Source organism: Microtus pennsylvanicus, chromosome 2 (assembly GCF_037038515.1).
Source record: "Microtus pennsylvanicus isolate mMicPen1 chromosome 2, mMicPen1.hap1, whole genome shotgun sequence".
NCBI lineage: Eukaryota > Metazoa > Chordata > Mammalia > Rodentia > Cricetidae > Microtus > Microtus pennsylvanicus.
In genome coordinates, this window is record NC_134580.1 from 47,341,677 (window position 1) to 47,358,872 (window position 17,196).

At 45.1% G+C, this 17,196-nt stretch overlaps 1 protein-coding gene and 1 non-coding gene across 2 annotated transcripts; both read right to left on the bottom strand.

The window, feature by feature from the left end:
* Positions 1-284: 284 nt before the first annotated feature.
* Ntaq1 (N-terminal glutamine amidase 1) lies at positions 285-16,947 on the bottom strand. Its single transcript, XM_075960979.1, has 6 exons — positions 16,700-16,947; positions 8,934-9,033; positions 7,144-7,194; positions 3,743-3,891; positions 2,745-2,869; positions 285-1,053 (listed from the first exon to the last, which is right to left on the bottom strand). The coding sequence occupies exons 1-6, from the start codon at positions 16,786-16,788 to the stop codon at positions 944-946; spliced, it is 624 nt and encodes a 207-aa protein (XP_075817094.1). The 5' UTR covers positions 16,789-16,947; the 3' UTR covers positions 285-943.
* LOC142845318 (small nucleolar RNA SNORA11) lies at positions 11,866-11,993 on the bottom strand. Its single transcript, XR_012909878.1, has one exon. It is a non-coding gene; the product is annotated as a small nucleolar RNA SNORA11 (small nucleolar RNA).
* Positions 16,948-17,196: the final 249 nt, after the last annotated feature.

A 17,196-nucleotide genomic window follows, 5' to 3' on the forward strand; every position in this document is an offset into this window, starting at 1 on the left:
CCCATGCTGAGGGGACAGAGACAAGAGGAGTCCCAGGGCTTACTGGACAGTCAGTTTAGCCCAATCAGTGAGACCCTCCCCCTAAAATAAGGAGGACAGTCACTGAAGATGCTCGACACATGCACACGTGCACACACACACGTACACACACACACACATAAGAGTGACAGGAGTACCTCGGTGGGACAGTACTTGCAACACACACAAGGCACTGAACTCAATCACCAACACTGCTCAACTTCACCTCAGAAAAAAGAAAGCCACAAAATCTTCAAATACAAAACTAATTTTAAGTCAGTTTTATTTAAACTATGCATATAAATGGGCCAAATAACTCTCAGTCAAAATACCTGCAACTTTTTTAAACATCATAGTCCAAAAAGACTAATACTTATAGCTGATTCAGCTCACAATACCGTCCTTTCCGAGCAGCAGAGCTGTCTCTGGAACATTTTACAGGTACCTCTAATGGGCAACAGAGGTTCTCAGAGCCATAGGCCACAACCCTATGCTCAAGGAGTTTAGAATCTAGCAGGACAGGAAGCAGAGAGAGCAAACAGGAGCTGGCTCCAAGTCCACACTTTTAGTTTAACAAAAGCAATTGCTGGCCTAGGTTACCGCACATCTAAACAAATAAGCCATGGGAATATCTTAGCAACTATATGCTGTGTGTGGCATATCAATAGGAAAGCTTTTATTTTACTTGTTTATCTATATCTGAGGCTGGGGACTGACTAACTTAGGGTTGGAGACAGAACTCCGGGATAGCTTCCCAAGCCAAAAAAAAAAAAAAAAAGGGAGAGAGCATTCATTTATATTTGCATTCATTAATGTTTCCACTCAAATTTAATAAGAAAAAATATACCTCCAAACTACATGTACCATGAAAGGATGGCTTACTCATAGCCTAGAATCCCTCCAGTCCCACATTCTAGCATCAGACTCAGCAGTTTTTACTGCTGAAGCGATGTACAAACTCAGGCAGCGTGTAGACAGCTCCCCAGCCTACTTCAGGGTCCATGCTGATGAAGTCATTCAGATTCATTTTGGAGTCTAGAGAAGAACAGGAAAGAAATGTCTGCTGAAATAAAGCCCAGGTGAGCACCAACAGAAGAGATGAGGAATCCATTTAAATGAGCAAGGGTTCAAGATCACTTCTGCAATGTTTGTGCCTCAAACACAGCTCTCTCTTCAAGACAAGCACCACATAGCCTCGCGGATGCCCCACTGAGCAGATGGGACAGCAGTCTTTAAAAATACAAAGTTTGTACAAGAAAAGGGAAAGAATGAGAATTGTCACAGGCGAGGGAAAACAAAAAGGAAATGCCAACTAAATGTATTACCCCTGAGTTAGATTCTGTACCAGAAATAAATGAATGAGAAGCCCTGAAAAAAATTATCAGTATTATCATTGGGTTTTTTTGTTTGTTTTGGTTTTTCAAGACAGGGTTTCTCTGTAGCTTTGGAGCCTGTCCTGGAACTAGCTCTTGTAGACCAGGCTGGCCTTGTACTCACAGCGATCCTCCTGCCTCTGCCTCCCGAGTGCTGGGATTAAAGGCGTGCGCCACCACCACCCGGCTCTTGTTATTTTTATATAACAGGAACATTTTTCATCATTCTCTTCTTTCTCTTTTGGTGACTATGCTATGGCTACATGTTATGGTTAACATCAAGGAAGTGAGGAAATGGCTCAGCAACTAAGAACAGTGGTGGTGGTTCACAGCCATCTGTAACTCCAGATCCAGGAGATCCGATGCCCTCTTCTCACTGGGCAGTAGACACACATGGTATACTGACACACATGCAAGCAAAACTCCCATACACATTAAAAATTTGAAAATAAATACATCATTTAAAAAAATTTAGCCAGGTGGTGGTAGCAGACACCTTTAATCCCAGCACTTGGGAGGCAGAGGCAGGCGGATCTCTGTGAGTTCGAGACCAGCCTGGTCTACAAGCGCTAGTTCCAGGACAACCAGGGACACACACTCAGAAACCTTATTTTAGCAGTCTTCTTTTTTTCTTCTTTCATTAGAAGCCTCTCACTGAGAGACTCAAAATTCAGTCAGACCCCTTTTTAAGTGTTCATCCACCCCCTTCAAATATGCTAACTACTTTTGCTTTCTTCCTCAAAGAGCTAGTGATGCCCCTGCTGTTTCTGCAGAATCCTGCAGTCTGTTGGCTGCTTTTCTGTAGACTGTGTTAGCCACACGAAGGGATGATCTCACCCATAACTGGAATGTTGAGAATGACTTACAGTCATAGATAATGTTTCAAAAGCACATGACCACTGAGCAACAGTCAAAGGGCATCCTTAACTGGACTGCTGCTCAGAAGCACAGAAAGAAAGAGCTGCAATAAAGCTCTCTTGAGACAGGTTTATGTACAAAATTACTAAAATGGCACTTCCCACACCAGAAGGATGCACTGGGGATGGCTTTTACAGTCCATGAAACCCCGCCATGGTAATGTGCTACTGATAGCGCTGTTATGTGACACACAGACATGATGCCAGAATCCCAGCAGATATAGCCAAGAACTGAGCAGTGTGCTACATCATGGCTCTGTGCCCCAGCACTTATTCTCCCCCGGAGTGCTTTGCCTTCCAGTCCTGTTCTCTGTGCCTCGATTTCTGAATCCACTAATCCTCACCACTCAGGGAGCTTATCCAAAAACTGACTAAGGGAAACGCTGATCTGAGCAGCGACTAGGCAGAAGCTGCTGAAAGGACACCCTTGGCTCACCGCAGGTTTCAATGCAGGGGTATGCTGGAGGAGGCTCTCTCCAGTTCCCACTGGAATCTTTCATGTGAGACCGGTCAGAAGCAAAGTTCTTCAAGTAGGAATCAGCACGAACCACTCTAAATTTCCTGCAGATAAATCGATATACACTTATATCAGGGAGGTATTGTGGCTAGCATTCTAACTCATTCCTACAATGGACTCTTTCTATGGCATGCACAAAACTGCTCAAGAGTTTCTACATTGTTCCTAATGCAAACACATGTACATGGCTGATTACCTATTTAACCAGATGAAGGAAATGACTGAAACCCAAAGCTATGAAAGTATAAGAGTAAATCTATCCAGTTGTTTGTTTACTCAATTGCACAGGGGGCCAAAGGGATAGGATTTTGTTGTTGTTGTTGCCTTTTAATTTTCTTGAGTTTGACAACATCAGCCATGCTCTGGCCACACTCCAGCAATCAAGATAAAAATCTGGCAGGGTGGAGGTGGCACACACCTTTAATCCCAACACTCAGGAGGCAGAGGCAGGCAGATCTTTGAGCTCGAGGCCACCTGGTCTATGGTCATCACGCTCACTTTTTAAACATATTTATTCGAGTATGCGTGCATGTGTGTGTGAGTGCACACGCGTGTGTGGTCAGAAATAACCTATAGACATCAATTCTCTCTTTCCACCATGTGGATCCAAGGGATAGAAGTCCAGTCCTCAGGCCTGGCTGGCCTTCATCGTACTAATGTTTGTAACACCATCTTTTATATAAAGCCTTTAGAGCCTTAAGATACTCTTAAACTATTGTAGAGCAAGCACACCAATAATGCAGAAATAGGAGGACAGAGATAGAGAGGAAAGGGGAGGAGGGGAGAAGACAGTGGGAGAGAGGAAAAGATTGAGAAAAGGGGAAGGAGGGAGGGGGAAGGAAGGGATAGAGATGACTTCTGCATGATCACCAAGTCTTACTTCAGAAAGTCAGTAACTTTGTACTGAATTTCCTCACCTCCTAAACTGTGGATGAATGTCATCATCAGACTTAAGGGCATCTTCTACGTAAATGTCGAAGGGGCAGGGAAATGGCAAAATAGTGTCGAGATCATAAATGAAGCTCTGTCCTTCACTGGACACGTGAAGCAGGATGACATGGTAATCCTAGGAACAATAATCACTGAGGTTAACCCAGTTGGTGCAGGACAGTCAGTTCCAGTACTGCAGGACCAGGGCACAAGCATTAACAGGAAAGCAGCTATCGGATTAATATCACCCTCCTTGTAATAGCCAAACAAAATAATAAAAGACAAAACCACCCAAACAGAAAAATGTCCAGTGACTGGAAGATGGCTAAGAGTGAAAGCGTTTGACCCACTGTTTCGTGATAGCCCATGTTCTATAATTGAACAGAAAAACTGATTCTGCAACATAGATGTATTTTGTATTATATTTTAAAGTTTGGTTATGTAAAGACACGCATATGCACTTGAAAGTATATATGCATTTGTTTCATACATATAAATTCAGAAGTCTACATAGATCTTCTTCCTCACTTTGGATCGTTAATGCTCCACAAAAAAAGAGTTAAAGCCAACAGCATGGTCTCCTAAGGGTAGTGAAAGTGACTGTCCCCCCAAACTGCCAACAGTGGAGTCTTCCTGAGGACAGTAAAATGACTGTCCCCCCAAACTGCCAACAGTGGAGTCTTCCTGAGGACAGTAAAAATGACTGTCCCCCAAACTGCCAACAGCGGGGTCTCCTAAGGGCAGTAAAAGTGACTGTCCCCCCAAACTGCCAACAGCAGGGTCTCCTAAGGGCAGTAAAAGTGACTGTTCTCCCAAACTGCCAACAGAGGAGGTCTTCCTAAGGGTAGCCTGAAGAGGACACTAATTTCCAGTTTTTATTACTTTTCTAATTAAAAGAAAAAAAATTAAGGGAGCTGGAGAGATGGTTCAGTGGTTAAGAACACTGGTTGCTCTTCCAGAGGACCCAGGTTCAATTCCCAGCACCCACGTGGCAGCTCACAGCTGCCTGTAACTCCAGTTTCAGGCTATCCGACACCTTCACAGTTATATATGCAGGCAAACCATGAAAGCACATAAATAAAAATAAATTATTTAAAAAAAAAACTAAAAAAACCCACCAAGCTCTCATCTGCAGCCATTAAAGGAGAAGAATAAAGACAGCTCCCATAGCCCTGCTCGGTTACAGAATGGGTGCTTCTTTTGCCTCCTGCTCTCACTCCCAGACACAAGGCACCAGCACCAGCTGATGGCTAGGACCACCATAGGATTCTCAAGGGGCAGGTATGCAGGCTGGTGCTTCAAACCCAGGAAAAATGCTCTCCTGGAGAAAGTACACCCAAACCATTTTCAGTCTAAAATTACGCTACCGGCACCTGACGTTCTTACAGCACTCCATAGTTTACACAGCATGCTAGCGCTGCTTTGACCTGAGACGGGAAAGTTAGTCGACACTAGACACATGTATGCTGAATGCTCCCTTCAGCTCCCACTGCAATTAAGGAAAGCAGAGATGGAATCCAAGTGCACTCTCTCCCTCCAGATGAGCTAGGATAAGAGCTGCTGCCCCTCTAACAGCCTACTTCCTCCCCGGTCTGATGACCCTTACTTCCCCTCCACAACAACCCTGGTTTTCAGTCACATTTACCTAGGAATTAGTTAAGAATACTAAATCTTGAGCTGTGGAGGGCTCAGTAGGAAATTTAGTCACGAAAGTCTGACAGCTCAAGTTCCATTCCTGGAACCCATGTAAAAAGTCTATGGATGTGGCACTGAACACCTATAATCCAGCACTCCTACAGCAAGGCAGGAGGTGGAAGCAGCCTGGAAGCTCACAGGCCGGCCAGCTAGAGTCTGCAGCACAGCAGCAGAAACAAAGACTCGCCTCAGCAAAGCAGGTAAGAGCCAACATGTCAAAGTGGTGTTCTCACCTCTGCATACACCTCTGCACACACATGCAATACACAGATAATAAGTTAAATACTAAAAAAGAGGATACTAAATCTTGATCCCTTCTCCAGATAAACTAACACGGCACTTATACTTTTACCTGGTCTCCAGATAAATCAAACGTGCTTCTAGGTTATATGTAAAAAGCTCCTAGTGCAGAATAGATACAAGACTGGGAAATCACAAATTTTTCTCCTACACTGGGCATTTATAAACATTACTATAAGTCAGACATGATGGTCTATGCCTTTAATCTTGGAGTTAGGACAGGAGAAATGGAAGATTCAGGTTAGTCAAGACTGTTACATAGCAGGCTTTCTCTGGGCCACCAACCCGATCCCAAATTAAGACATGGAGACAGCCAGGCGATGGTGGTGCACACCTGTAAGCCCAGCACTTGGGAGGCAGAAGCAGGTGGATCTCTGTCAGTTCGATGCCAGCCTGGTCTACAAGAGCTAGTTCCAGGACAGACTCCAAAGCTACAGAGAAACCCTATCTCTAAAAACCAAAAAAGGAAAAGAAAAAAAGGAAAAGTAACTCTGTACTAGTCAACACCCCCAGCTCCATAACCACACCTGACAGAAACAAGGAAGTGAGGAAATGTTTGTTTTGGTTCACGGTTTCAGAAGACTATAACGGGTCTTCTTCTGTCCCACCAGCCAGCTCCCAAGTAATGACATGGAGACTTATTGATTATTAAAACTCAGCCTATAGCTTAGGCTTGTTCCTAACTAACTCTTTTAACTTAACCCATGTAAATTAACCTACGTTCTATCACATGATGTTACCCCTCTTCCATCTTGTACCTCCTGTTTCCTCTGTCTCCTGGCTTCTCTCATATGCCTGGATTCCTCCACATCTTCCTTTCTCTCCCTGAAAATCCCACCTATACCTCCTGCCTAGCTATTGGCTGTTCAGCTTTTTATTACACCAATCACAGCAATGCATCTTCACACAGTGCACAAATATCCCACAAGAAGCTACAGTCTACCAACTCTAGGGGGAAGGCATAATGATGGGAGTGATTGTCCATGCCAGCAGAATATGAGACAACTGTTCACCAGGTGATGACAGGCTGGGAGGCAGAGAATAAGAGAACAGGTACCATTCCCAATGTCACACTTCTACTAACTAGGCCTCAGGTCTCAGACATTTCACAGTCTCACAGAACAGCATCACCAGCTGGGGACCAGGAATTCAAGCACACAAGCCTATAGGGGACATTTCATACACAAACAGATCCCAAAACAAAAGGTGGAAAAATATATGCCCACAGTGCTTCTACCACAGACAGAATAATATCCATTCTCAAAAGATCCTTTTACTAATAACTGTCATAGCCTATCTCTAGTGTGCCTTCAATTCTGCTTTACCACAGCATACTGGTCACTCAGAAGCCACAAGGAACAATGCATCAGAGGCTTGTAGGTGGCCATCTTACCCAGATGACAGGTCCATTCCCAGGTCTTGCCTGCTGTTTCCAAATAGGTACCTACAAAATATAGGACACGCAAGGGTTTCATTCAAAGTCTTCTTAGCTGGGCAGCAGTGGCAGGTGCCTTTAATTCCAGCACTCAGGAGGCAGAGACAGGTAGATCTCTGTGAGTTTGAGGTCAGTCTGGTCTGCAGAGCGAGTTCCAGGACAGGTTCCAAAGCTACAGAGAAACCCTGTCTTGAAAAACATAAAAAAAATCCTTCTAGATTCTCTACACCAATACATTAGTGAATAATAAACTATTCCTAAATGGGCTGTGGAGATGGTACAGTAGTTTATAGCACTTGCTGCTCTTGCAGGAGACCTAGGATTTGCTCCTAGCAGCTAACAAACATCTGTAACTCCAGGGCCAAGGGATCCAACCCGTTCTGGCCTCTGCAGGCACAGTGCACACAAGGTACACAGACATGTATGAAGGCAAAACATCTGTACACATGAAAGAAAGAAAAAAAAGAAAGAAAGAAAGAAAGAAAGAAAGAAAGAAAGAAAGAAAGAAAGCAAGCAGCCAAGCATAGTTAATTGCACACACCTTAATCCCAACACTCAAAAGCAGAGGTAGGTGGCTCTCTGTGAGTTTGAAGCCAGTCAGGGCTACATAGTGAGACCCTATCTCTCAGGATAAATAAATAAGCTAACTAAATTCAATTCTAAAATAAAAATGTTGATGTTTCTAAGCAATCAACATCAAGGTGAAAGAATAAAATCTAAGTCCTAAGTGCTAGTGAGAGCTTACAAGAACTTCAGATATTACACAGTGTTCTCCAGACAGCAGAGAGGCCTGGATTAGGAAGCAGAAGGCCAGCAGGGTCAAGTCCTGCCTTCTCTCTCAGTTATTCATGAGACCTCTCTGCATCTTTCCTTCTTCACCGACCAAGTGGAGAAAGTTAGCAGGTCATGGAGGTACATGCCTGAAAGCCCAGCCTTAAGCCACATGAGTGTGAGGCTAGTGAGCTGAAGTACATGAGACCTGTCTCCAAAACACAAGTAAAGTCAATAAAATAAAGTTGTCTACACCTTGCCTATTTCACAGAACTTCTATTAGCCCCAAACGAGACAACAAAAGTACTCTATAAAACACAAAGGGCTTCTTCTAATGCTCCATGGAAGTTCACTCCAGCTCTCATCAAACTTCAGAGACAAATCTTTCCTTCAAATCTATTAGATGGCTCTAATTATACAATTTAAAAAGTTCTAAGCGGGAGCTGGAGAAATGGCTCAGTGGTTAAGAGCATTGCCTGCTCTTCCAAAGGTCCTGAGTTCAATTCCCAACAACCACATGGTGGCTCACAACCATCTGTAAAGAGGTCTGGCGCCCTCTTCTGGCCTTCAGGCATATACACAGACAGAATATTGTATACATAATAAATAAATAAATAAATATGAAAAAAAAAGTTCTAAGCCAGAGTGGAGCACGCCTACAATACCAGGATTCGGAGGTCACCACGAGTTTGTGGTCAGTCTAGTCTACACTAGAGTTCCAGGTCATCCAAGGGCTACGGTATGAGACACTGTCTCAAAGAGAAGGAAATGCAGTCTGTATAAACATACCATCACATACTTCATCACCTTCAAGAAAGGGACTAAATTCCTCTAAATCAAATCTAATGAAGAAAGAAAAAGAGCTTTGAAAGGCTGCCATTACAAAGCACATTTTAGAACAGTCGAGCTTCCTTCCATACTGCACTTAGCTTCTGAGGTCTAAATCTCATTTCCACTGTCATCACTTACCAACTTACCATCTTCCTCTCATTTGATATGAAGACAGCGGAACACTCTTCCAAGGGGTACTGGTCGTGGGTTTTGATGTATTCACAGAGTTTCCAAATGTTTTCCTCACTGAAAAAGAAAACAAAAACAATTGTTTAAACTATATAATTCCAAGTGAACACACCATGTCTTTTGAATGTAAACAAAAGAATGATGAGGATATAATTGTGAAGGACCTTAACCACCTCATCCGACTGCTGGCTAACAGTGATTCTCCTCTAAAGCACAGTCAATAAGCTGCTAGCCAACCTGTACTGTGCACAGGTCCAGACAGAGGGACCACACCACGCCCACCACTGAAGAAGGTGCTAGTCAACCTAAACAATGTACACATGTCCAGACAGACGGACCATACTCACCAGTGAAGAAGATGTTAGCCAAACTGTACTGTGTGCATATCCACTACTGAAGACTGACTGTGGCCAGCAAAGCACTATGCCAGGATTCCAGAAGCTGAGAAACCACTGGAATCTAACTCAACCACTAAGAAGAAAAGCAGCTTTGTATAGTGATATTTTATTTATGTTTTAATAAATAAAGCTTCCAGGCAGTGGTATCACACACCTTTGATCCCAAAATTTGGGAGACAGAGGCAGATGGATCTCTGTGAGTTCAAGGTCACCCTGGCTACACAAAATCAATGTAGAAACAGATCCAGGGGGCGGTAGCTCATACCTTTAATATCAGTACTAGAAGTCACGGCTTTAATTCCAGCACTAGTGGGGAATATAAAACAGGAGACAGAGGCTTGGGGCTCAGTCTACAGTCACCCAGCCTTGGTAGAGGTAAGACTTCTCTAGTGGTTTGGCTCTTTTGCTTTTCTGATCTTCAGTTTAAATCCTGCCTGTCTCTGGGCTTTTATTATTCGTGTATAGCTTTGTGCTCTCTGGCTTCTCTAAGCAGCCACTTGTTTCTTCTGTAAAATGTACATTCTCACACCACACCATAACCCTCCACAAATCCCAATTAACATTATTTCCCCATCTGTCTGAGAAATAAGACAGGATTTTTTTGTTTATTTGTTTTGTTTTTTGAGACAGGGTTTCTCTGTGTAATCAATGTAGTTAGTTATCCTGGAACTCTCTCTGTAAAATAGGCTGGCCTTGAACTCAGAGATTCTCCTGCCTCTGTATCTCAAGTGCTGGGATTAAAGGCATGTGCCACCACCACCAGGCCCATGACAGAATTTTTTAAAATTAAATTTGAGATAGAATTTAGTCCCTTAATTGTAGTTCACAAACTATATGATGGCATGTTTATACAGACTGCATTCCCTTCCTTCCTTTCTTTTTGAGACAGTGTCTCATGGTGTAGACCTTGGCTGACCTGGAACTCACTGTGTAGACCAGACTGGCTATAAACTTACAGTGACCTTTTGAGTTCTTGGGACTATAGGCACGCTCCATGTCTGGTTTAAAACCTTCCTAATTGTATAATTAGAGACAGACACACGCACATACGTGCACACATACACACGTGCACACATACATACGTACACACATACATACGTATGCAAATGTTTCTAAGCAGTCAACATCAAGGCGAAGGAACGAAATCCAAACGTTAAGTGCAGGCATCCGCCACAGTTCACAATAACCTAAGATGTGCACAGTGTTCTCCAGACAGCAGAGAGGCCTGGATTAGGAAGCAGAAGGCCAGCAGGGTCAAGTCCCGCCTTCTGTCTCATGAGTTATTCATGAGACCTCTCTGCGTCTTTCCTTCCTCACTAAGTGGAAAGTTAGCAGGTCATGGAGGTACAGGCCTGCAATTTCAGTTTGGGGTAGGAGCTCCAAAACTCTCTGCAGCCAGAAAGGTGGTGCACAGCTTTAGTCCCAGTACTTGGGAGGCAGATCTCTGTAAGTTCAAAGTCAGGCTGAGTCACATAGTAAAACCGTTTCAAAAATAAATAGGGCTGGAGAAGTAGCTCAATGGTTAAGAGCACCTACAGCTCTTCCAGAGGGCCCTCGTTTGATTCTCAGCACACACTGCAGCTCACAACTTCCTGTAACTCCAGCTCCAGGGCGATCTGACACTCACATGCACATATTAATAAACACAAATATAAAAGACTAAAGATAAACCTAATACATTTCAACTTTAAAAAGAAAGAGTTCTTTTAGGAACTGGAATTCATCTTCCTACACTGTCCCAGACAAAGTTCTTCCTATCTGACACAGCAGTCAAAACCTGTGAGCACCGGCCAGACTATCAACCTGAGCAGCACCTCAGCCTCCTTCTGGAGCCCAGGCAAGAATAGACTCCTGTGCTGTCTCCACAGCTCAGCCTCTGGGTTCCTGTCTCTGTGTGATGAATTACATCACCTCTGCTCATAGCTCATTCAGTATGTCAGCACGTTTCTAGTCAGCCACATCTCTTGACCTGAAAATGAAGCAAGACAGAAAGAGCACGCAAGAAATTTATGAAATTAAACTAAAAGTATTACAGAAATACATTTAGAGAGAGAGAGAGAGACAGAGACAGAGACAGAGACAGAGACAGAGACAGAGAGACTGAGACTTATGCATGGCACAGTGCATGTGTAGAAATCAGAAGACGACTTTTCAGGAATCAGTTCTCTCTTCCACCTTATGGATCCCAGGGATTGAACTTGGGTCCCCAAGCTTGTTGACAGGTACCTTTAGCTCCCCACAAACACCACTGTAAGAAAGGTTCAGGAATGGCTAGATAGCTCAAGAGGTAAAGGCCAAGCCTGGGGATCCATGTAGTGAAAGAGAACTCAGGTTCGGGCTCTATTCCTGAGACCACCCATGGACTCCTCACACATGAACCGACTACACTGTAGACAGTGGCCTCCCCAGGTAAATCCTGGAGCATTTTCTCTAATGCTGCGCCCTTTCCCACTGGTTTTGCCTGGAAGCCACATGAATGAATTGGGGAAATGCATGTAGGGGATCTGCTCACAGAGAGGACACAGTGCTATGCCCCTCCTCACAATGGCCCCAGATTCTTCTTGGGTATGTTATAAACAGAGAAGCCATTCTCTGGGCCCCCTGCTCTGAGCACACCCCATTAAATTTCTATCCAGGTTCTGAGAAGACCCGTGTTGGTCTGGTCGACAGGAATTTTGAACTTAGCCCCAGGCATCTTCAAGAGCACAGGAGACACAAAGCACAGCTAAGTGCTTAGATGACGAATTAAAGCCTATGATGGAAGAGCCTCAAGATGCACAGCAGAGATACAAGTCAGCAGTTCTCCCGGCCCTGTCTCCATCTTACAGGTGGGTCTGGAGTTATGCAGAGCTCATGAGTCCACAAGCACCATTAGTAGGCACCATACATGATATGGCTTGAATACATACTGCTCATTATTTTTCAAATTTCTGTGAATGTTATATAGGGTAAAAATAATAATAAAACTAAGAGTTCCTTTTTTTTGAGATAGGGTCTCACTATGCAGCTCTGACTGGCTTGGAACTCACTATGTAGTTCAGGCTAGCCTCAAACTCATGAATATCCTCCTGCCTCTGCCTCCGCCTGGGTGTTAGGATTAAAAGCCACTAAACCCAGCCATCGATTATTTTTCAGTAATACAACTTAACACTAAGTTAAGGGATATCATGAAATTTGTTGTTTGATATCTGAAACAGGGTCTGCCCTGGAACTTGCTATGAAACTTAGGCCAGACTCAAACTTGAGGTTATCTTCCTGGCCTCTGCCTATGGGTGTTAGTATTACAGACATGAGCCACCACACCCAACTCATGAACATTTTTTAAAAAATAAAGTTTTAGCCGGGCGATGGTGGCGCACACCTTTAATCCCAGCACTCGGGAGGCAGAGGCAGGAGGATCTCTGTGAGTTCGAGACCAGCCTGGTCTACAGAGCTAGTTCCAGGACAGGCTCCAAAGCCACAGGGAAACCCTGTCTTGAAAAACCAAAAAAATAAATAAATAAAGTTTTATTTTATGCGTAGGGGTGTCATGCCTGCATGTATGTCTGTGCACCACATGTGTGTAGTGCCTGAAGAGGTCAGAAGAGGGCATCAGAGCTCCTGCAACTGGTACTATGGACAGTGTGAGCCACCATGCGGCTACAGGGAATCAAACTGTAGTCTTCTGGACAAGCAGTGTTCTTAACTGCTTAGTCTTCTCTCTCGCCCCGCCCTTGCACAGAACTTTTGATGTTCGAGTAAGGTAGGAGTGAGGTCCTTATATTTGGAAATCCTGGGAGCCACAGCAGAAATAGAACGTGCTCTGTATGTTACAGATCCTGGCATCTACTTAACTGTTAAGTGGGAAAATAAGACAGGTGGGTAAGATAATCAGCTGATCTTATCCACAGCAAAAAGGCTAACAAAGCAACAGAAGGGGCCAGACTGTCGCAGCCATTACCCATGAGCTGAATTCAGAGGAGCAGACTCAGGAGAGCAGCCCTAGCCCCAGCAAACACAAGTGGATGTGAAATGCTAGGGGTGGAAAGCATCTCACAGGGTGCAAGAGAAGCTCAGGACCCTAGGTGGTTCAGTACTTAGCACTGGGGTGGGGTGGGAGAGCCTGCAAAACCACACAGTCCCCCACAAATCCTAGTTTACCGTCAGCATCACTGAGTGGATCTGGAAGATAAGTAACGCCTACCAGAACACAGCAGAGGCAGTACTTATTTCAAGTCAAAAGACCCGGAGAAACACAAATGCCGTCGGGTGTGCCTATTGACACGCCAATCATGTCTAGAGATATGTTCAGTTGTCACATCTTGAGGGTGGTACAGGCCAGGAAGTGTGATCACACGCCCTTAAAACTAATGGAACAAAGGTTTGATACTCAAAATGCCAAAAGAGCCAAGACTGATAAACCTGCAATAGGGCAGAGAAGATAGGTTCAAAATGAGGTTGGAAAAACACAGGCCTTGGACAAATAAACCAGATAGCTGGTGATACACAGATGGACTTTGTTATCGCTAAGAATATTCCACAAAATAGGATCAGCAAGCCTGGCATGGTAGCACAGGCCTTTAATCCCAGCACTCAGGAGGTGGGGGTGAGCACATTTCTGTGACTTGGAGGCCAGCCTGGTTTACATAGCAAGTTTTAGGACAGATAGTGAGATCCTGTCTTTTACAAAAAAAAAAAAAAAAAAAAAATCACACATTCAGTACAAGGATGGATATGCAAGCAAAACACCCATACAAGTTAAAAAATAATAATAAAAGAAAGTAAAAGGGGCTGGAAAGATGGCTCAGAGGTTAAGAGCACTGGCTGCTCTTCCGGAGGTCCTGAGTTCAATTCCCAGCAAACACATGGTGGCTCACAACCATCTATAATGAGATTTGGTGCCCTCTTCTGGTGTGCAGGTATAGCTGTATACATAATCAATAAATAAATCTTTAAAAAAAAAAAAGCAGCCTTACACTCCTCCACTGTGCCACCTGTAAGTCCAAACTCTCTGGGGTAGTACCCTAAGATGGGCAGGTTTTACAAGCTCTCAGATGATTCTCAACATATTCCAATTTAGAATACTTTTGAGCAGTAGGAAAACACCAAATGATAAAGATGCATGGATGGAAGAGTGTTAGTTACTTTTTCCATTGATATGGCAACATTTTTGTTTGCTTGTCTGTTGAGACAGGGTTTCTCTGTGTAGCCCTGGTTATTCTGGAACTAGTTCTGTAGAACAGGCTGGCCTGGAACTCAGAGATTTGTCTGCCTCCGAGGGCTGGGATTAAAGGCGTGTGCCATCATTGCTCAGCTAGCATCATCTTAGGGAAGAACAGGTCTCGGTTTGACAGTGGGGAAAGCGTGAAGCAGCTGGTCACATTGCATCCCAAGTCTGGGAAGCATAAACAGTAGTGCCCGGCTCTGCTTCTCCTTTTTATTCAGACTGGGACAACATCAGTCCTGACTGATAATGTTGCTGCCCACATTTTGGGTGGATCTTCCATCTCAACGCAGCCGAGAAACTCCCTCACAGATATGCCCGCAGGTTTGTCTTGTGGGGGATTCAAGACCCTGTCAAATCGACAGTGTTAATCATCACAGGGAAGTAGGTAAACAGACCTACTAGAAAGCAACTGGAATAGTCTCCATGATGGCTCTGCTGAAGCTGAAGGAGTCAAAAGGAGATCAGTTACTTCATTGCTCTTCCACCAGACACTGCATTCTTTATGGCTCCTGGAAATACTCGCCATAGGCATCCTTCCCTGGGCTTCTGTGCTCGCTGTGCTCCCTGCCTGACACGATCTTCTTCTAATGTTTACAAAGCTCCCATCCTCTTTCCTCAGATCTCTGTTCGGTATCACCTTACCAACAATGTCTTCCTTAAATATCCTAATACAAAGTAGTACTGATCACCATCTTTTCTCTCATCCTGCTGTTGTTCTTATAGCCCTTATCATCAGCACTCGGGAAGCAGAGGCAGAAGGATCTCTGTGAGTTTGAGGCGAGCATGGTCTACCAGAGCTAGTTCCAGGACGACTAAGCCCGTGGCATGGAGAAACCCTGTCTCGAAAACAAACAAACAAAAAGAATACTGCAATCTTGCCAGGAAACTTACCCACTTATTCACTGCTATATCCTCGATGCAGAGAATCACCCAACGTATGTCTCACATACCTAAGAAATATTTACTGAATAAATGAAACAGAGCTGACGCTCTGGATAAAAGCCAGCAGGACTTGGGAACCAGGTGGGGCAGATATGCAACTCAACAGCTCTCAAGACTAGAGCCATCACACAGACTCCAGATTTCATTACACCACTCAGCTGTGTGGCATGGGACAAACCAGTCATTCTACGGCTCAGCCTGTGTACTGACGTAACCCCTCTCCAAGGCAACTGTCTTCCAGCAGGTGTCAACCCTAAGGGTCGCTGCATCGGATATCTTGCTTTATCAGATATTTGCACCATGATTCATAACTAGCAAAATTACAGTTAGGAAGTAGCAACGAAATAATTTTATGGTTGGGGGTCACCACAACATGAGGAACTGTACGAAAGGGTTGCAGCATGAGGAAGGTTGAGAACCCCTGCAAGCACTTGGACTTGGGCTACTTGTAGTCACAGCTGAATAAACGTAAGTTCTTAGTATCATTGGTTGAGTGACCAGGTGAAGGGGGGAAGAAGGAGATTTAGATGACCCTGAAGTTGCTCTTGGGTTGGGGAAGAAGTTCCTAAACAAGGAAAGGAAGATGAGGTGAACAGTGTTTGAGCTGCAGAGGCAGCCTAGGATATTAGCCTCACAATCTGAGGCCTTGAGTAAAACAGCCGTACCATGCCTTCCGTGCCTCGGAGTTCTTCTCCAAAGCTGCGATCACAACCTGCCTCTTGGGGAGACTGTGGACTTCAACTGAGTTCATTTACACGAAGCACCCAAGACAATGTTTGGCATACGGCAAGGGCAGTGCAAATGCAACCGCTTTCATCTCGCAAGTACAGTGATCAGGACAGTTGTACTGTTGCCTGGCTGGATTTCCCGCTACCTCAAACTGTGTCTTCATTTGTCTTTTAAACTAAAAACGACCTATACCTCATTCTGAAACCACACGGACGTCTGCAGTTACCCAGGGTCAACAGCCTAACTCCCCTTTTTATGTCCCAGGCACCAAAACGCACAGACAGCTGTCACCCCTTCAACTCCACCCACTGCCCATGCTCGGCTAAGGAGACCAGGGGTGCGTTCCCAAACGCCAAACCCCGGGAGCGTAGGCCCGCCCGGCGCTCGAGAGAGAGGGCTGGGAGAAGGAAGCTTTTGGTGGCGGCACCGCGCCCGCGCTCTCTCTCACCAATAGCAGCTGCTGTAGACACACGCGTCCCGCGTAGGACAGGCCGACTGGTACTGCGGGGCCGTGGCGGTGGGGCCGTCCCCCTCCATGGCCCGAAGCTGTGGCTTACACAAAAAGCACACAACCCGCTGGCAGCAGTTGCTGCCAGGTCGCCGGGCGGAAAGGACAGACCCAGGACCGCCAAGAGCGCCTGCCGGAGGAAGAAGCCTAGAACCGGGTGAGCGGGACCTGGTGGGCGGGACCCAGTGCAGCGTGAGGACAGAACCCGGAATGTAGAAAACTGCGTGGTTCCGGTGGGCGGGACTTCGGAAGTGAGTGGAGCCCTGGTTGGGGGTGGGATGGAGTTGGAAGAGCGGGTGCCGGGGGGTGGGCAAGACTCCTAGGGTTCCAAGGTCTGTGTAGTTCTCGCCAGCCCTTACATGATGGCTGGAGCCTGTGGCACAGTGGGCTCCACTGTGAGGGTTCCCCCCGCCCAGGCCAAGCTGGGGTTCGTGCGC